This window comes from Passer domesticus, chromosome Z, assembly GCF_036417665.1.
Source record: "Passer domesticus isolate bPasDom1 chromosome Z, bPasDom1.hap1, whole genome shotgun sequence".
Classification (NCBI taxonomy): Eukaryota; Metazoa; Chordata; class Aves; order Passeriformes; family Passeridae; genus Passer; species Passer domesticus.
The window spans coordinates 69,603,689-69,624,846 of record NC_087512.1 but is presented as its reverse complement, the minus strand read 5'-3'; the positions used below and the strand labels follow the sequence as shown (position 1 = coordinate 69,624,846).

The following is a 21,158-nucleotide window of genomic DNA, read 5'->3' as shown; positions in this document are numbered from 1 at the left end:
AATCTGTGTAAAGTTACTCTTAATGAATTACTGAAAAACAAGGGGGAACAGTTTCTTTCCAGTTACTAAGAAGTTCTGATAACTGACAGCAAGGTAGCTACTAGCTACCAGTTGCTATCAGTTCAACTACCAGTTGAAGATGGAAAAAAAACTCTAGTAAGCTGTAATTATTTTAATGAGTTATCATTTCCATTGCCAGTCCAGCTTAAATGGTGTTCAGAAAGGGCAGGAGGGGAGATCCAGAGGGAACTACTGACTACTCAGCCTCACCTGAGTCACTGGAAGGGTGATGGAACAATGGATTCTGGTAGCCATCTTTATCCACAGAGAGGATGAGAAGGTGATCAGGAGTAGTCAGTGTGGATTCACTAAAGGTAAATCATGGTTGACCAATCTGATTGCTGGCTGTGAAGAAACAGCTACATGTTGGATGGATGAGCAGTGGCTGTTTTCTTCGGAAAGGCTTCCAGCACTGTCTCTTAAAACATCCTCATAAGCAAGCTTAGGGAGAGTGGACTGAATGAGTGGACAGGGAGATGGATTGAGAGCCAGCTAAACAGCAGATTCCAGAGTCATAATCAGTGACACAGGCTCTAGCTGGAGGCCTGTCACTCGTGGTGTCTCCCATGAACTTCTCCACCATGGGTCCACTCTCACGAGCAGCAGCCATACCACACCTGCTGCAATGTGAGCTCCCCCCATGGGCAGGCAGTCCTCCCCAAACTGCTCCCAAAAGTGCTGGGTCACTTTTTCCACGGGGTGCAGTCCTCCAAGGACAGGCTGCTCCAGCCTGGAACAGGGACCCTTTTCTCCCGCTGGATCACAGCCTCCTCCAGGCTTCCACCTGCTCTGGTCATGGGCACCTCCCCCACGGGCTGTGGGTGGATCTCTGCATCCCCCATGGATCCCCACGGGCTGTGGGTGGATCTCTGCATCCCCCATGGATCCCCACGGGCTGTGGGTGGATCTCTGCATCCCCCATGGATCCCCACGGGCTGTGGGTGGATCTCTGCATCCCCCATGGATCCCCACGGGCTGTGGGTGGATCTCTGCATCCCCCATAGATCCCCACGGGCTGTGGGTGGATCTCTGCATCCCCCATAGATCCCCACGGGCTGTGGGTGGATCTCTGTATCCCCCATGGATCCCCATGGCTGCAGGGGCACAGCTGCTTCACCATGATCTCACCATGGCCTGCAGAGGAATCTCTGCTCCGCTGCCTGGAGCACCTCCTCCCCCTCCTTCTCCAATGACCATGGTGTCTCGGTGTTGTTTCCCTTAACCTGCTCTTACCTGCTTCTCTTCTGTGACTAGAAGAAAAACTGTGAGCCCTTTATTTTGATTTTATTCTTAAATATGTTGTTAGAGAGGCATTACCAACCTCTGTAGTTTTGGCCAGCAGCATGTCTGTCTTCAGAGCTGTCAGGGATTGGCTCTGCTGGACACTGTGGAAGCTTCCAGCAGCTTCTCCAGAAGCCACCTCTGTGCCCCCCATGCTACCAGACACCAGGCTGTGCAAAACCAATACAAAAGTCCATCAGACTCTACAGATAATTTTCTTACTGTGAAGAAATACTATTTTTCCTCAGTTTTTCTCCTCAAAGCAGCAACTGAAGTGGTCATGCTGTATGGATTTTGGTTTAACGTTGTTTTTTCTTTCTTCCCACAGATAAGCACTTTGTTTATTTTATCCTTTTGAAAGCAAATGCCTTTCTGTTGGAAAATGTCTTGTATATCAGCAAATGTGATAGAGGGATATCGCTTAAATTCCACCTGCATAAACTGAGAGCTTCTCCAGGACTACACTCGTCCAGCTCTTCCAGGGCATGAGATGTAAACATAAATTCTCCCCTCTAAGTATCTTTGCTTCTGGCCTCTGTTACTTGCACAGTGATACCTTGTCAGTCTGACTTGCTCTTACAAAATCTTCACTGGTCTGTGTGAGGAAAACTAATGCAACTCATCTGAAACAGAGAGCATGAGGAACCCACATTGTACTGTATGCATATTCTTTCTTGTTTAAATGAAAGTCACCAGGATACTACAGTGCTTTCCACCCCTCTTATATCTTTCCCTTTTATTTCTTCCCTGTTTCTCCACAATCCTTTGCATCTGTTCACATTGAAAAACCCTAGCATATTACTGTTTACTCTCAAAAGCCAAATGAACAGTTTGGTGACACTGGGTAGCTAGATAACAGATGTAACTAAATCTGCTTCTAGAGAGTGAAGAGAAAACCCCAAACTTCTGCATGAAGTATGTCTGCAGAGCTTTAACACAAAACTGTCTCTAGGAGAAGGCAGTTTCTTTTGGACAAGCTTAATAAACTGTTCCATCTGTAATCAGATATAAATGTGGTTTCTTGGATTGGGAATGATTCCTAGTCATATGCAGGATTCAAGTTTTCCTGCTCATGGTCTGAAATCCTGGCTGCTGCTTTGCTATTTAGAAGGTCATCACTCAGCTTCTGAAAATGAAGGTTTAAACAAAACACAGGGCGCATTAGCCTTGTTTGTTGACAGGGTGCTCTTTAACATGTTGAAATGGTTTATAGTGTTTTTGTGCACACTACTACAGAATCCATGTAACAAACAATATTACTGGAACTAAATCCTTTCCTACAGACATGGAACTTAACAGAGCTAGAGTTCATAAATTCCGTTATTTTCTGAAGTTCCTAAGGACATGTAGCTCTGCCATTTGTGGAGGCCCTTGAGCTCTGAAGATAGACAGGAATTGGTATCTGTTGCCTACTACTGAGAACCATAGAAAGATGAAAGAACCTCTAGCTCTTTTAAAGGAGCATCCAAGTCTGCCCAAATCTTAACCTCTCTTGCTTCTCATCAGGTCATAAGCACTTTTATACTACTTTCTGCAGATTAAACACAACTGAACTAATCATTCTGCACAGTTTCCAGCATGGCAGCTTACTTAGGAAGACAGATTCAGCCTTCTGCAAGGACTCAAGTCCTCTAAAAACAGATGTGAGAGCTAACCTTGTATCTGAAACTTCTTATTTCAAGAGAATAGCTCATCCTGTGGATGTGTTAAAGTACCTCTTGACATTTACCTCAGTAAGAAAGCTATGGCAATCCAGCAGTTACTCCTTACACTTTATTTCCTGTCCAAAGGATTTGGGGGGTGTACGTGTCAGCTTCATGGCAGTTAGTAAGTTCAAAATGTGTATTATACTCTTACATTTTGCCTTATTAATGTCTGCTGTGGATAATAACCCATTTCCTCTTCCAGATGCCTGTCCTCCAAAGGCGTTTGGCCTTTCATGCACAAAGCAGCACAGTAACATGGCTTATTACTAGTATTGAAAGTCTTGTCTTAACTGTTGTAAACTGTTGTAAAACATCTGTGAGATACCACTCACATTCCTGATTTTCGGAGTCTAACCTGAACCATATTTAGGTTTAGAGTGCACAGTTCCCCTTCCAGACTACAGAAAGAAGCCTGGTTTTTATGGGCTGTGAGAAGACAGACTTACAGCTGGACTGACTGTATGAACAGATAGTCTTATGTGGTACTTGACACTTTCTTTTGACACTTTCTTTTGCCCTGGTGCACAGGAGTGCTGAAACCAATTGTACTGTAGCTCTGTCCCTAAAGACTTTAGCAACAGAGGTAGGAGATAACTTATAGCTCTTGCTGAAAATGCTGTTTGGCAGAATGTTTCTGTGCCCACATTCTTATTCTGTTTAGCTTAGCTGGGATGATTTATTAGAAAACAAACCACAAAGTGAAATAATCCATTCTATGAAATTTGGCTGTTAACCTCAGAAACAAGGTGTGAATCCCATGACCTAGGTGAGAAGGTTTGGAAAATGCTTGTGTCAACCATGTGGTGCCTCAATGAAGCTTGTTTTCAGTGTTTCTCTGTCCAGCTGAAATGCAAAGAAGCACTATTCCTAGCATGATACCTGTATAAGCAAGAATACTCCCAGGCCTTGAGTGGTGCCAAACTGCAGGCCATCATGCTTAGCTGTTGTATCTTAAATTCAGTTTTTTTCCAGGGATGCTGAGGCGCGTGTCTCTAGCCAATTCTGACCTACAGAGCAGAAATTGTAGTTCAAATGATGAACACCATAGCAAAGTCACCAGACTCATGGCTTGGCAGCATGTTGTACTTCTTGGATGCTTATTTAAAATATTCTGAGGGCAAATTGGTGTAGTCCTTATCTAGTATATTTTTGGTTATATGAGCAAAATACCAGTTGTACTGCTGAAACTTTAGAGATGAGGTATGGCCCTTTTAAATTGGGTGCTTTTTGCCTGACCCTGCAGAGCCCACAGACCCAGTTCATAATACCCTTCACAGCTAAGAAGTTTAAATTTGGCCTGGCTCCTCAGCAGCTCATCATTGTTTCTCCTCTACTGGCACTTATTAAGGGCAAGAGGAATTCCTTCTAATTTGTTCTTACTCTGTATTGCTCTTAAAATGGCCTCAACCTTACAGTCTGACTTTAGATTATTATTAATGGAAACCACTGGCCTCTTTGGAAAGTGTCATCTTGTTCCTTGTGAGTACATCCACATAAACTGTACCATCCCTTCCTGTTACTGGAGAAGGATATCAGGACCTAACACATGTAACCACTTACCCTTTTGCAGGACGGTAGGTCTAGACTAGAAATTGATTGTCACAGTTTTTCAGTTTTTGTCAAACAAAACTTAGCACTGCCTTATTTGTGGATCAGTGTAGGAACATGGTTCTTCTTCCTGGAGATGAGCAGGGTTTTTGGCATTTAACTGTGGGGATTTTTAAATTTTTTTTAAACCCAGTTGAGCATGACTGCCTTGTTCTTTCCATCCCTTCTGTGTCCACAGCATTCTCCCTTCTCTGCACTCTATATGCCCACTTTGGTGCCTTTAATTAACTGCTGAAAAGCAAATGCAAGAGTCTGGGACATGCACTATCTCAGACATGTGAAGAAACAGAAGTGACCTCTAATAAACAAAATCTGATGCTGCTGCCTGATAGAGAAGGAAACTGAACATACATAAAGGGAAGTAAATACATTTTCTTCTGTTGTTCTGTATCTAGCTGGCATTGAATAACAGTCTTGTGTAGACTGAAATTTCGCTGAACAGGTAGGTCTTCTAATAGAATACTGTACAGAGATGAGCTAATCTAGGTGTACTGGAGGATGCAGAAGTGCTTTTTCTTTCTACATGGAGCTGACCTATACAAAAAATACTTGCATTCAAAACTTGCTGGGATAAGACAAGCAGTGTTATGAACAGGTCTGTGAAAGCCAAGTTCATGTAAGCTTTTAGAGTGCCCTCAGGAATGTTTGTGTCTAAACCACGTCAGTTTTTCAGTCGCTGTCTGCCATTCTCCTATGACTTACTGCCATATACTGAAGATATGGAAATAAGAGTGTTCAAAAACCCAGCTATAATTGTGTGGAATTGTTGTCTGCTTAACATGGCTCTGTCATTGTGCCTCTGTGAAATGAATGGCAAAAAGCAATGGAACACCTTGAAACAGAAGGAGAAAATGTACAATACTCTGAATTTTGGAAGTGAAGCAATGTGGTTCTAGGAGGAGTATTGGCCTGGCTCTCAGATCTCTTAGTTATGCAGGCGTATTTAGGGTTAAGTGCACCTCCTGCCTCTGAACAGCAACATTTCTAAATGTCTCTTAGTGTCACACAATACTTGTTGAATGGGAGCAGTGCACCCACAGCATCACATGGGTTCAGGGTAACTCTGCAGAGGTGAGTTTATTTGTGCTTGGAAGACCTGGCTCCTGGCTGAACCACATCTTCTGCTTCCTCATAGACTGCTGCTTTGACAGCAAAGCTGTCTGGTTAAGCTGTACACTTGCTCAGGCAGGATAGGTGAAAACTAGCATTCAGTTTCTGAAAACTGTAGTATTAACTAGTTGCCTGTAACTCAACAGAAGACTCCATTGTTTTCACAATAAATCAATACCTATGGAAATTTAGACTCTTAGGGGTTGAGTCCTGGATGCTTTCTCTGGTGAACTACTCCATGAGGGGAGGCTGCTATCCAGAAGACTGAATACCAAGCTCCTGAAGTTTCTACTTCACATGAATCCAAACTGAGTTGTGGAAAATCTCCTGGGAGAAGATGACAACAGTTGGAAACTTACCAACTAATTTTGAATCTCACATGCAGACTTCTAGTTTAAAAAATTCAGTTGAATTTTATGTTTGGATGAAGTGAACTTCTTGATAGATTTAATATCTGTTTCTGGGCTGGCTGACTAGTCAAGGTGTTTGGAGAGCATGATTTAGCAAAGTAATGTGAAACAGCCTTACCAGATAGCAGCCTGGATAGTCAGGTTGTATTTCCAACACGGGCAGTTAGATCCAACTTGTCTGGCACTGTAGGATACCAAACAGGCTTCTAAAATCATCTGACTTCTGTACCCATAAATTCAGATGTCTTGAGGAATTCTAGGAAGTTCATAGGCATGCATGAGGAGCCTGCCCTTGTGTTGTTTCATAACTATATGCAAAAACCAGAAGCTCTTGAACCTGAAAGTCTAAATGTCACACTGTATCTATTATAGGTCGTGATCCAGGCCTTGCTACACCTTCACCTGACCTACTTCAACAGATGACAAAGCTGTTTAGACTGTCCTGAGGAAGTGGGACACAGAGACTAAGGATCTTTACTCTTTACTTTAGAAAAAGCTTAGAAACTTCAGAAAAATCTTTATGGATGCTCGCTAAGAAGTGAAGAATGTCTTGACAAAACATGTCCTACACGGCACTTTGCCTGGCTAACCAGGAGAGTAGTTCCCCTTCTCTCTGCCGTGGGACTGCTCAGCTCTGTGGTAGACTGACTATTGTGAGTAACAGGTACTTCAACAAAAGGCTTTGAAAGCAGTAGGTACCTGCTGTGACTTGGACTGTGCTGGTCTTTAATAATAGTACCTCAGAGAGTTACTTAAAACATGGATGGGCAGATACTTGGTGCACTAAAGGTGAAGCTGATGCATGAGCCGCTGGCACTGAAGTCAGACACAGCTTGCCAGCTTGTTTATATAAAATGGATAATACTAGCCAGTATTTCCGATGCTTGTGGGTATGAGAGTTATACCAACAGGTAGAAACACAGGTGGCTGCGTATCTCTTTTCCCACTAAGCTCTGCAGGACATACTCCTCTTCTTTTGATAAAAGCAGACTAACACAAATGGTGCAGTCTTGTTTCCTGAACAGAAAAAAAAAAAAAAATTAAATCACCCAAGTGTCATGGAAGAAAGGCTGGGCAATTAACATGACATGGAGGTGCTCTGCTGGTAGGATAACAACCTGAGGTATCTTGCTTGTTTTTGTATGTTTGTATGTTTTTGTCATACTTCAAAGCCTGTCTCTTTCTAGCAATAGCATAAGACTTCAGCAAAACTGATCCTGCCTACTGTTAAATGAGGATTCAGCAGCTATGTGTGTTGTTTCTAGTGCACTTAGCAAGGAGGTTCCACCCTTTCAGGAGGAGAAATAGTTAGCTTCTAACTTGGGTTTCATCTACTGAAAAGTTGCCAAGTAGCAGGGTATGATGCCAGCTGTCTCTGCCAGGGGAGGATTCTGCAGATGAGGCAGAACAGAGCAGTAATGCATCATCTCTCCTTTCCTCACCACCACATCTAGCAGCTCTCCTGATTTGAACCACTGCTGGTACAGAAGCTTTACTTGATGTAGGTCTGGAGTGTTTCATCCAAGATAGAACTATCACAGCCTTTAACACCCGAGACATTCCACAGGACCCATGACTGCAAGAGTACACTCAAGTGCAATGAAGTGAATTCAAACCTTCACAGACTTCTGTGCTGCTGAAAATGTGCAAGACATACTTGTATGATATTGTTACTTACCAAGAGAATTAGTGAGGAAAGTGCTAACTTCATATTAACTGGCTAGCAGCTAACTGACTGTAAGCTCCCTCTTTGGTTCTTTTCTAGATTCTCATATTTTAAGCAGATTCCATCACATGCTTTAAGCTCTCTTTTGGACAAGTTTTATTACAAGTTTTTGAGATCTCCTGTGGAACCAGGCTTAAGCTGTTTCTGCAAGTTAATCGTTGTACTGGCTGCAGCTCTGGCACAACTTACACGGTAATGCTTAATGCACATGGGCAATGATGAGCTGTCTTTTCCTTTGGAAACAGAAACAAATTTGTCTCCAGCTACTGTGGTATCCCAGGGCTTGCTTTGTTTTTTACTCTGCTCAGACAAATTCTCTTATGTAGCTGAATTGCAGATTTTAGGAAGCCGTCTCTTGTTGTTAACCTTATCCTGTCTACTGCTTATTCTGTTTGTGTAATTTCAACAGAACTTCTTATCTGCTGAGTTATTGTGCCATTGCTTCCTCCTGTTTTATGTGTTCCTCCTATGCTGAGTCTGAGCCAGATGCTTGTGTAGCTTGAAGTGTCTACCTCATATCTGAGCTGGCAAGCTGTGCCAGCTCCTCCTGCTCTTTTGCCCCCTTGAGAGCATTTGAGTGCCTGCCTTCCTGTCTTGCTCACCTGCCAGTAAAGTCTGAAACCATCTTCCGTGCATTAGCTGAGGGAACATAACCTCAGTTAGTAGGCAGTAGTTTAGGTTATCCCTTTCCCAAAATGTCTAGGCTAAACAATTATTTTCTCTACTTCATAAGGCAGCCCTCAAGGTGAAGTGTGATGCTGCCACGGTTCTGCAGTACTGCAACAGATGGCTCTTTATGAAATCCTAGTATTGACATGATGGGTTTGTGACAATGACTGGTAGAAATTCATCTGTGTTTTTAACCTTTATCAAAAGCTGACCTTTGTAAGTAACCTTACCTCAAAGCTCTTGCCTGTGATTCTATACCTTTGGCTAAAGAAGCATTGATGAACAGAGGGGGTCTCATTGACATGTGATTGCTTTGCTAAGATGATATGTTTTGTCTAGCCACTTAGAGTTGTGTGAAGTTGGGTCTGGGAAGAATTGTGTAACTAAAACACTTCTAGTTAATGTGGTGCTTAGCTGTCGTAATGTTTCTCTGTTTAGCAACAAAGGATATCACTCTGTGGATAAGTCTATTCCTGTGCTACTATTAAAAAGATGCAAACAAAAAACCCTCCTGTCTTCTTTGAAAAGAAGAGCCATTGATCCTTAGGACTTTCTGTGTACAACTTGTCACACACTGTCAGCTCCCTCTGCTACAAAACCAGAGCACAGAACAGGTTAAGTTGCTGTGATGTTTATGCAAGTGCAATAACTGCTGTTACAGAGTAGTTTGTTTGTATTGAATGTGAGATTTGAAGGTGTGTGGATGTACCAAGTTAGCTATAAATTTGTTTTGCTGTGATTTTCTTCCTAAAACTTGCTGGATCTTTCGGCCTCTGTCTTCTCTAGGTGCTGGATGACACTCTTAGGCTTGGGAGAATAGGAATGAGGGCCTCTCCCAGGAAAAAGTAGTGTTTTCATTTGCTTTAGGACTCCAGCAGGGAGGTGTGCGTAGACACTTGTGCAGGAGAGTGTGATCTGTGACTGTTCCATAGTGCAGTGGTGGCGATTCAGACTCTCACTGCTGTCAACATGTGTGGAAGTTAGTGGACTGGATGGGAGGCCTCTGATGAAAGTTTTGCTTCTTCCTCCACCACAGGAGTCTCTAGAGGTGAAAGGTGACTGCATTCCAGACAACTGAACTGTTGCCATTTTGCCTGAAACTTGTCTTATAAGTAGGTCTCTTGATTTGCCTAGCTGTTTTGTTTTCAGTCTAGGTTGGCTCAGTCTCACCAGGAAGTGTTGGTTCAGCAATGCTGCCCTTTCTTATTAATTGAAAGCAGGTTGTGCTGTACTTAGGGAAGGTGTAGTGTGCTTTATCCTCAGCTTAATGACTTTAGTGTGTTGCCCAGGTGTCCTGGAAAAGGGTGATCCTTGAAGGTGCTGAAACAATTAACCCTTATAATACTATGCTTTACCATGAATCTGTTAAGCTTATTAAAAACTTTCTTTCTTTTTTTTTTCCTCTCCAATACAGGATCTCAGCCTGCCCAATGGCACACCAGTGGACACTTCTAGCCCAGCCTCCTCCTCATCTCTCCTCAACAGACTGCAGCTGGATGATGACTTGGATGTGGAAACTAGAGACCTCTTTGTTACTGTTGATGATCCCAAAAAACACGTGTGCACAATGGAGACATATATTACGTACAGGGTTACAACAAAGGTACAAAGCAATATTCTCTTTCCTAGTACTTCCTTTTTTGTGGAATAACTTTAGGGCATGCTGGATATTCACATCTTGCACTGTTTTACTATCTTAAGGACAAGAACTTAGTGTCTTTTGGTACCCTGTGATTGTGTTGAAGATTTGACATGTCTTAGCAGAACTGTTACTTCAGTGTCTGAAAAGGTGGAAAAAGCTTTTAACATTTTTAACAATAAACTTAGGGTTGGGTTTTTTTTTTTGTCTCTGATTCCTAAATAGAACTGTTTGTAAACTTGCAAGGCCAGTTTTTTTCATTAACTTCACAGTTTGTTCATTAAGTAATCTGACACTCACTTGGTTTGAATTCCCATAAGGGGAATGTGCCTTTTGGTTCACTGTTAATCATCTCGCTTTTTGTGTCTATCCTTTTCTGAAAAGCTTTAAGCTTGTTGCTGGAAGTGTTTTCTACATTTCCTCTGTTATCCACTAAAATCATAGTCTTGATCCTCAGCTGTAAACTCGCTTTCATGCAGTTGCTAGTTCAGATACTTCTACAGCTGTTAAAAAAATGAAGTAGCCTAAGAATTCTGCTGCCGACCAAAAGTGGCTGGAGATTTTTTCAGCACCTGTTGTAGTTCAGTCATGAATGTAATCTATATATATTTTTATGAAAAGTGATCTGAAAAGTCCACACATTCACAACTGAAATATTGATTCCTCCTAATTAACTCATTCTTACTATAATAAGCTCCTAGGTGATGTTGACATCTACTTTGGGCAGTTGTAGTTACCTAAGGCAAAAGGTTTTTGCTAACTTTATTAGTAATATCCTTGATCTATTTGTCCAGAAAGATTAACATTCCTCCAGCCCACTTAGATGGCAGTATGTACTGGAGCAAATATTTTCCATAGAGATAAGGAAGCTTTACAGGCCACAGATAATTTTTTTCCAAATGTCCACTTCAAAGTTTCACTTTCAGACTGCACAGGAGAAAATGGAGTTTCTCTAAAATAGTAACTATCTCTTCCTGCACATTTAAAACAGTTCTGTCATTCATTTTTACTCTAACAGTGTTAATCTTGCAGGAAACACTTTATCTTTTTTTTACTTGGACCAGCTTAGCCTTCAGCTATTACTTGATCAGAAGGAATAGGAACCACAAAATAAAATGCATCTTTCCACAGAGAAATGGCTAAAATTGGCTAATGTGGTTTCTCTCTTAAATTAAGATTCAAACTATTCCATGAATATAAACTATTTCTATATAGTGGCACTCTAATATTAATGTTCCAGTGCTTGGAAATCCTAATGTTCAAGGATAATGTACTTTTCTTTTAAAGCAGAACTCTGAAACATGGCCAAGGTCTTCACCATATTTAGATCAAAAGTATTACCAAACAGTGTCGCTTTTCTTATTTAAAAAAATAATTCTATACTTCTGATTTTGCTGCCTACCTGCCTGTCTGTTAATACTTGTTTTATTTTGGGTGTCATTGTAGCACATGAATCTGCTATATCATACCATTGCAATGCAGTTATGAAACTGAATAAGTTCTTCTGAATAACCATGAAATCCTCAGCTCTTTAGTTTTGTTACTCATGGAAACTTCTGGTTAATCTCTAGGGTCAGAACCTCTAGGACTATCTACCATTGTTCAAGACTGAACAGTATTAATGGTCTAACCCATTCTTGCCCTACAAATAAGGTGTCTTCCATGTCAAGCTAATTGCCAATTAGCCATTGTATCTACAAGCAGTAATTAAACATGGCAAAAAAGCTGCACAGGAATAATCCATGGAGTGAGGTGAGGTGTGTTCACAACACCTCCCTTGTAGCCTTGCAGGAAAGAAGTCTGAGGCCTCTAAAGGGTCTCTCTGGTGACTCTGAATGAAGAGACAGGGATGGCTGGGTTTTTTTTCTTCTCTGCTGGAGAACATTTCTGGAACCTCAAAGGTTTGGATAAACATAGGTCATAGAATGAGTTATTCCGAAGACTGAAAACCAGCATCACTAGGGGAAGAGGGAAGTTGCTAATGTTGTAATGGGTGGTTGTGACAGGATACCACTGTAGGGATGAGTGTAGACTGATCACAGTCTCATTTGTGTTGTGTGGGTTTTTTCCCCCTCTTTCTTTGTACAGGTCCTTCATTCCAACAGGGAAAAAAAAAGGTCTTTCAGTATGCCCTGTGCTTTTCATCTTCTCATACCTTTGTCAGCAGGTGATGGTGACTGAGGAAGGGTCAAAACATTGGCTTGCAAAGGAAAACTTAAGAGTTTACTCGATCCTGCTTACATACCTGTTTTCACAGCTCCCTAGTAAGAGCCAGGTAGCATTTCCTAGCCTGTGTTGTGGATGAACATGTTTAAAGAATGTAATGGTAATCCTCCAGCTAACAAGACAGTGATTCAGGACTGACTCCTTTGATTCTCTCATAAGTGTGTTCATCTTGCTAATGCAGTTACTAATACAAGTTAGTAAGCACTTTCCTTACACAGTGGGGCTAGTGAAACTGTAAAGGTGGGTGGAAGTTGTGATGGAACTTAAGGATTTTGACTGTGATGATTGAAATGTCTTTGTGTCCTTCAGATAGATGGATGTGCGTTTTAGGGAGATTTTACCAGAGTTCTTTTTTAGGAAGAAAGAGGAAAGTGAAGCTTGACCATATGTTGTGCAGTCATCTCTCCTGAGAAAACATAAATAAGTGTACTTCTAACTTCACTTTCAATGTACTTCTAGGATGGCAAGGCCTTCTTGTGTGCCTTTTCCCATGAAGGTCTGAATAGCTGAGTGCCATTCCTCAGAGTCATGCATTTGCTCTGCAGGCTTGAAGGGAGAGTCTTTCAAACCAATCAGTACTAGCCACTGGACCAAGTGAAGGTCTTGTTTTCACTGTCCTGTCCTTCTCCTCGTGCTTCCATGAGATTACTTGAACACATGAAACAGCTTGATTCCCTAGAGAGGAGCAGGTAAAAGTAATATGAAGTCTTTTTCAAACAGGCTAAACTGAGGCAAAAAGATATACTGGAGTCCTAAGAAGAACACCAGCCTTGTTCCCTTCCCCCTCTCTGTCATTCTTCTCTTTTCCTAGTTGAAGATTTTGCCTCAAACTTAAATAGTAACATGCAGGGGAATCTGCAGTCAAGTCTGGTGAGTTAGACAGTAGAACTAGGGTACAAAAATATTTTCGTACAGTCATCACAGGCTAGCTTCCTGGAAGCTTCCAAGGAAGACAGGAATCTTATGCAAGACCAAGACTTGGTGATTGCCTTAATACTGCCTCTAGTCAAAATCATTCCAGTAATTGAGGTAAAAGTGTCTGTAACTCTGCCTACTTTCCAGACCGTAACACTGAGCCCAGAGTGTTGCAGTGCTGACCTAGTGGAACTGTGCTGGGATTTTCAATAAGTTCCTGGAACGGTCTTGCCTGTTATTTTTTGGGAGGTTAAGATCTGCTGTGTAAGTATCTTTGGTTGCTTTGGAAGAGACACATGTCCGTGCAAGATGAGATTTATGAATCTTACTGAGAAAGCAGGAGGAATTTAATTCAACACAATTGAAAATTGTGTTGAAAACATAGATGCTTTACTTGTCTGTTATGGAAATTTCCCTGCTCAACCATCCAGGAGCCTCTCTGGCAGTTGCTCTTGCACCACCTGAGTTGGACCCAAGGTCCCTTCCCAGCTCTGCCCCCTCACTCACGTGGTCACACCAGGTTTCTGTTCCTAGGTTTCCCGTAGCAGTCTCAGGCATCCCAACCATTGAAATCATTTCATCACAGCGCAATAACAAACTAACAGCTTGGGCTGGTGACTCTGAGGAGGGACCCAGAATGAAGGGACCTGCCCTGGGCTCTTTTCCCCTCAGCAGTCTAAGCGTGGGAAGGTCTGGGATCGTCGGCTCCTGCCGTGTCCCAGTGTCCGGTCCCCTGGCTGGGCCACAGGTCCCCGGGCCCTTGAGTGCCCAGGGTCGGCTCTTCACGGCCCCTTTGCCTGGGCTGCCCCAGCCTGAGCTCAGCCTGCAGCTCCCACTGCAGCTGCACCCGAGCTACCTCAGTGAACATGTTCCTCAGTGCTGCTTGGACAGTGGCAAGATCCTCCTTCCTCTTATGTGCAATCTGGAAAAAATAACATATGCTGAACTAATGAACAGTTTGATCTGAGAAGCAAATTCTTTCAGCATTAGTGAGGTTTCATTAAAACTTGAAGGGCCTTTATGTTCTGCCCAAATAGTCTTTGAAAAGCTTGTTTGCTGTCTAGATTTGATAACCTTTACAGTAAACACTGAAATGTTGCTGCTATATTTTCATCTCAGAGGAGAAAATGATATATGGAAAACTTTGCACTTCTGCTTGTGAAGTAAAAGCAATAAGAGCAGTTTGCTAGAGGTGAACAACAGCTAATGTATGCTTTGTGTACTGAGACTTAACCCTGCTTTCCAGCTCCTATACAGTCCTGTACAGTTTTCCCTAACTATTAGCAGAATAGTGGTTAATAAGCTTCTCAGTGCTAACAGATGGGAGACTTTACCTTCATTCTCATGCTGCAGGATAAGTCACTGTAGCGTGTAGCCATTCTGATTATTCTCATTCACTCACTATGTGATCTCTTAAAATGCTGTTGGGCAGTGACCGCCAGTTCACAGAAGCTCTGCTGTCTACTGAGTTATTACTGCCTCATCCCACCCAGTTTTTGGTTGGATTTTGTGTTGTTGTTATTTTGTTTGGGGTTTTTTTTTTTGTTTGTTTATATTTTTATAATTATTTTTATTTTTTATTTCTAGAATAAAGCCATTCATTCTGTTACTTTATTTCACTGAAACAAGTGAAAATTATTCAAATGAAGTCTCAGAAGTCACATTTATAGTGTGGCACTCTTTGATGTTAGATAAGCTGGTGTTACTCGGAGAAGTGTGTAGCTGAGTAAAGCACAGATCTGCAGTGGATATTGGGGTATTGGTAGTCCCTCATCTACAAACACAACTGCTCCAATTCATGAGGATTCTTTATGTTAGCTACTAGACTAACCTCTATATTGCTTTCTATGGCTAGCAGGTCAAAGAAGGGAGGAGCTGATCCTGATTTATTTTTCTGTCTATATGTGCCTTCCTTTACTAGAATCCAAGCCATTTCATAGGTAGTAACACATCAGCTATCTGCTTACAGTATCCTAGACCTTCTGTGCTGTTGATACCATCTTAAGGCTCCTGACTTCACCCTAGAAAGAGATTTCATATGCAGAACTTTTACAGGATCCCTAGTGCTGACTGGTGGGAATAAAATGCAGGAATTGAAGAGTTAGTCATCCAGAGAGCAAGTGAAGAGGTGGATTGCATTTAAAGGCTGCTGCTGGCTGGGACTAGCAAAGCAATCAGGTGCTGGACTCGATGCCAGTTCAAGGCTGGGGTTGCCAGTGTATTCCCCAGAATGTGCTGGATTTGATTCCTGCTGCAGGCATGTAGTGTGCTGGCACTGCAAGCCATTCATTGCAAGGTGTACGTAATGCTGCAAGTTACTTCAGTATAGCTGCCTGTGCTTCTCAGTGGGACTTAACTACATGGGCTGTCTACCTTCTAATCAGGGCTGCTGTAATGCCAGGCTCTCCAGCAGACACTCCTAGTTGGTACACAGTTTCACAAGTGCTTTGAGGCAGTTACAGTATGTGCTGTGCAAGCAGCCCCATACAGTCAGCCTTCTAGATTATGGACTCTTCAAAGACTGGATTAAGCACTTGCCCGCAGTTTATCTGCATGCTTATTTTTTTTCCCCTCAAACTTGTAGTGACTTTGCCCTAAGGAAGGAAAATTTAAAAGGTCTAATTTAATGTATTAATATATCTAATCGGCCATACACATAAGCAGACTTGTTTCTTTATCTTGGAAGTCAACAAAAATAGTCCGTGAAACCTCACAGTGTCTTATGTTCTCACCATCTTTTGACCTTGGAGTGAGATAAGCCCCATCCATCTTAGAATGCAAGACAGTGGTGAAACACTTTTTCACCTGTGGATAGTGCATGTCATAGAATAAACAAGTCAGTAAACACCTTTACTTTTAATTATTGATGGTTAAAATAGTCTTGTCCTCGCAATGAATATCTCATAGTCTTTGCAATCTTGTAACTGGCAGAGAGTAATGTGATGCTTCTGCTCTACAGACTTCTACCATGATAAGAGCAGAACATGTTATGAACTACAAAGAGATCTTAACACATCAGTTCTAAGCAATCATTTTTCATATTGCTGCTTTTCCACTGCTTGAAAGACCAGAGGATCTTTCTCTCATGCTGGCTGCAAAATTTTGGGGATTAATACCCCCCCGCAAGGCTTATCTGGCTTCACCCTTGCCAGGAATGGCTGTACTGCATTTGCTGCTGAGCTCTGAAGTGAGAGGTGTTGCTGCACACTAAGTCTATCCTGTTCTTTTCCAGACCACACGAGCAGAGTTTGATTTGCCAGAGTATTCTGTCCGTCGGCGGTACCAAGACTTCGACTGGTTGAGAAACAAGCTGGAAGAGTCTCAGCCAACGCATCTTATTCCCGTAGGTAGTAAGCAAGAATCTGCTGTTAAGGACAGTTGTGCATCTATCTTCCAAGGGTAATATCTGGATGCTATGTGTCTAGATTTAAAAAACAGTAGTTGATTCTCTTTAGCTTCCCATTCCTGACTAGTTAGGAAGCTTAAACTTTTCTTGAGTGGCACACCTGAGAGGTCAAGATTTGTCAACCTCCGGCAGGGCAATACATGTTCTGACTATGGTAGCTGTGACATAAATAGAACACATTTCATCTGTTTGCTCAATTATTACATGTGTGTTTCTAAGCCTCTGGGGATTATGAAAAGCCACAGGTACTTCAGGTTCTAGTGCTGGTTTTCAAGATGGACTTTTGGGCTGGTTTTACAGAGTAATTTAAAACTGCTTGTGCTAACACTTAATAGCACTGACATGTAATAGCACAGACTTGGAAGTCTCAGCCTCTGGTTTGGTAGCTTTTGCATGCCTTCAGTAGGTAGAAGTTTACCTAATAAGACTAGCTACACTACTGCACCCATTGTTGCTGAAACTGGTGATCTGACCACCTTATTTGATGTGAGGAGGTTAGTACTACCTTATACATTTTTTGCATGAATAGATAGGAAACCTGTGAGATCACTGCCTTCACTGATCAGAGCCCTTTTGAGCAAAGACATTTAAAACACCCTGTAGGAATTGAATTGGCAGGAATAGCAACACTACTAGCATACTTTAGCTTGCCTGTCTGGGGTGGGTGATGGGGTGGAAGTTTTCCCTCCCTCCCTCCCTCCCTCCCTCCCTCCCTCCCTCCCTCCCTCCCTCCCTCCCTCCCTCCCTCCCTCCCTCCCTCCCTCCCTCCCTCCCTCCCTCCCTCCCTCCCTCCCTCCCTCCCTCCCAGGAGTAGGCTGTGTGAGAAGTATTGTTAGGTTGCTCTGCGGTTGAGCACTGTTTAAGGCCTTAATTATGCTGGGACTTGCCTCAAGTGGAATAATAGCTGAGTGTCTCAGAGATAAGAAGTACTTCACAAAATCATGTGACACCACTAACTGGCAACAAATATGTTTAGTGAACAGCAGTGAAAAGAAAGACGGTGAGCTTGAGAGCATAAGGTGGAGGCATGTGTAATGTGTTAAGTGCCCATACTGTTTTCTCGTGCCCCATTCTCTGAACAACTGGAACAATCACAATTCCGTTTCTGCATATTCTTGGGTACACTGACAGGCAGCCAGTTCTGCCTGAAGCCCGCAATGCTGTAAATGATAGTCGAGTAGCAGAAGGTGAGTCACAGCCGGGGAATCAAGCTGCTTTCTCCTACCAGGAATTGGTTGCAGACAGAACAGCAAACTTAGCATGAGTAGCTGTAATACTGGACATGGAACCAGCTGCAGAACAAGCCAGTATCTTAGATGCCTTTCTTCTAGAAAATCTGGAGATAAAGGGTGTGCTGTTAATAATGCAGATAAAAGATTTTTATCTGTTTATGCACAGGTTAGCAAATATGGAATCTCCCATTAATATCATGCAGGGTATGGTAGGAAGACTGCTGAATACTTTATATATTTATTGTCTAGAAATCGATGAGGTATAGAAGCTAAAGGCAGTTCCAGATGCACTGGCTCAAGTGTTTTCTGAAAAGATGTTTCAAGACAATCTGAGACTGTCTGTATTTGTAATTATAGATACTGGAATCCCTGAAAGCCTTCTGTTTTAACAAATTATCAAAAGGGAGTTGTCTTCCTAATCTCAATATAGTGATTCTGCCTAAAATCTTCCTTTAGCAAATTATATGCCTTATCAGTGCAGTGTGTCATGACAGCCTGCACTTGGGAGCCAAAACTAAGCTCAGTATGGATTCCTCTTCATCTCTTCAGTTATTGATAGTTACTTCTTTTTAAAAGATCTGAGACATTCTAATATTTTCTTTCAAAAAACAGTAAAACTGATCTCAGTTCTGTCTCTAGACTACAAAGGTAAACCTAACACAGCCTAGGTTCTTGTCTTGGGATGGTCATGTTTGGATACTTGAAGCCATTTCTGATGGAAATGAGCTCTGCTCATACATCTCAGTAGGGAAAAATAAATTAAGATGGAGGACAGAAGAGTATAAGACAGATAATTAACACACAGTTAAAGCAAGATATCAGTTCCTCGCTGTGTGTTTTGATTACTTGAGATGGAGCTCCAGAGGCCTAAAATGGAAAGGAATGTACCTAATGCTGTATTTGAAACCAGGTTAAATGGCAGAAGTCTTTGTAATAGAGGTGCATTCTTCAAATGCTCAAACTTTAGTGATTACTCAGTGCCAGTTTGCGTGTGTTCAGTTGAAGTGTGGTTCTTTAGACTAGTCTTTTTTTCCCTCGGTTTTTTTCTTTTAAACTTTTTTCTTTTCCTCCTGCATGTGGTGCTGAGGTAGTGACTTCCTAGAGTCCGAGCTAAAGTTTACAAAGCAAAGGAACGGAGTTTCTTTCTCCCTGAAGACTAATGCGCTAGGCATAATACTTCTGAAGAATTGTAATGATAGTGTACCTTATGCTGATTTAACTAGAATGACTGACCGATTTGAATTCTAAACATAATCAAGTAAGTCTTAAATTGTAAGAACCAAATACAGTGGTTTTGCAGCTAAGTCATGCTGGCTGTGCTCTTCCAGGATATACAGTCTTCATGTACAAACCACAGAAGTTTGGATATGGTGGGAAAGCAATATATATAGGGTTTTTTTCTTTAACTATTTGACACAGATTTTAGATGACAAACTCTTTGCAGAACAGAATCCTGATTCCTGAATTGGGTGAAAATGGCTGTTATTGCTAGCCTAACTGTAAGCAGATTGTCTGGATGGACTTGTTCACAAGAATGAAATACAAAGCACAGTTTTAAAACTGATATTAATCTTGAAGTCCATGCTGTCTGGACAGAACAAAAGCAGATCTAGTGGTAGAGCTGAAACTAACCATGCATCAGCTTAAAAAGTTATCCTCCATCCAAAGTGGTCCTTTGGAGTCTGTAATCCAAGTGTAACAGAGGGGACTGTATGGCTAGCAAGTCTGGAGACAGTCTGGGCTTACATGTCAAACTGAACTGCACAGATGAACTGATGGACTCAAAATAGTAAGATGTAAAAGTGGATATATCAACAGGTCTTTGTCACTTACTGCAACATATTCAGGAAAGTCAGCTGTGATAGATGACCAGGTGTGCTCATACTTCAGAAAAGATCCAGCCATTTGCTGTGTCAAGCCCCTGGTTTGTTTTTGCTCAGTGTTCTCACTAAAGCTGTCAGCCTTTTACAGGAAGGCCCTGTTGAAAAGCTCTAAATTGTTCATAGAGGGTGTGTGGGGAGTAAGTAGAATTGTCCAATTCTCTGAGTTTTCTGAGACTGGGCAGCCTTGCTTCAGCACCGTGTGGTGGGAGGGGTGGGGGGGTGTGTGTGCTTCTGTTATAAATAGCATGCAGCTCTTCTGGCATCTCTTCAGAGCTGGATCTTGAACATGGATAGCAGTAGGGAGAACAATCTAAGCTATGCTACAAGTATTTAGTGTGGGTAGTGTCTGACTTCCCTGGTGTGACTCTCAGCTGAAGCCACTCAGTAGAATGGCTAGTTTTAAGCCAGACCAGTTTAAGGATAATTCTGAGCACAGCTTGCATCCCATCTGATGCATGGTTCCTGTTCACAAACACAATGTTTCAGTTCCTGTTAAGACTGGAATTTCATTGTTTTGTTTGTTTCCAAATAACAGAAGCAAGTCTTTGGTTTTTTGAATCTTGTACTGTTTGCTTATCTCTGACAGCCTCTTCCTGAAAAATTTGTGGTGAAGGGTGTTGTTGATCGCTTTTCGGAAGAGTTTGTGGAGACAAGGAGGAAAGCATTAGACAAATTCTTGAAGAGAATAACTGATCACCCAGTGCTGTCTTTTAACGAGCACTTCAACGTCTTTCTCACAGCTAAGGTAAGCCAGTAACATTCAAATGCAGTTGTTGACCTTTGCAGTCCCTTCTGAAACGAGGGTAAAAAGGCATTAACAAAACTAATGTGCAGATCAGAGCTTCCTCTTCCTCCAGAGCGTTGTTGGGCACTCTGACTATGGTGTGTGACAGACCCTTGTGTGTGACAAACAGTATGGGTTCCCTGCGCTTGAAGGGAAGAGGAATCCTTCGTGCAGATTGATAAAGGGAAGTCTCCAGACCTGCTTGTTTTATAGCATGTTTTATATTATGCAAGAGAGAGTAAAAATTCAGAAAACTGCAGACTTTAAAATCCTCTTTTGGGCAGGAGGGAAGGGGGAGAGGAAGAAAAGTTTCCCTTGCACAAAAGCTTGTGAATTTCTTGGCTTTTTATCTTGTCTGTTGTTTTTATACTGCTTGAACTTGATGCCCTCAAAACTTAGTGTGGAGGCCTCGTTCTTATTTGTTCTCAGCCAACAATTTCCTGCTTCTCTTCTGCATGACTTATGCAGGAATAGTGCAATTTTCTTGGCTTTCTTTAGAACTG

General features: G+C 42.0%; 1 protein-coding gene across 1 annotated transcript in view; it reads left to right on the top strand.

Moving 5' to 3' along the window:
• Positions 1-21,158, top strand: part of SNX30 (sorting nexin family member 30) — a 49,238-nt gene that overhangs the window by 7,178 nt on the left and 20,902 nt on the right. The window contains exons 2-4 of the mRNA XM_064404862.1: positions 9,985-10,173; positions 16,583-16,693; positions 20,458-20,616. Of these exons, the coding sequence (XP_064260932.1) occupies positions 9,985-10,173; positions 16,583-16,693; positions 20,458-20,616 (459 nt within the window). The remainder of the gene's footprint in view (positions 1-9,984; positions 10,174-16,582; positions 16,694-20,457; positions 20,617-21,158) is intronic.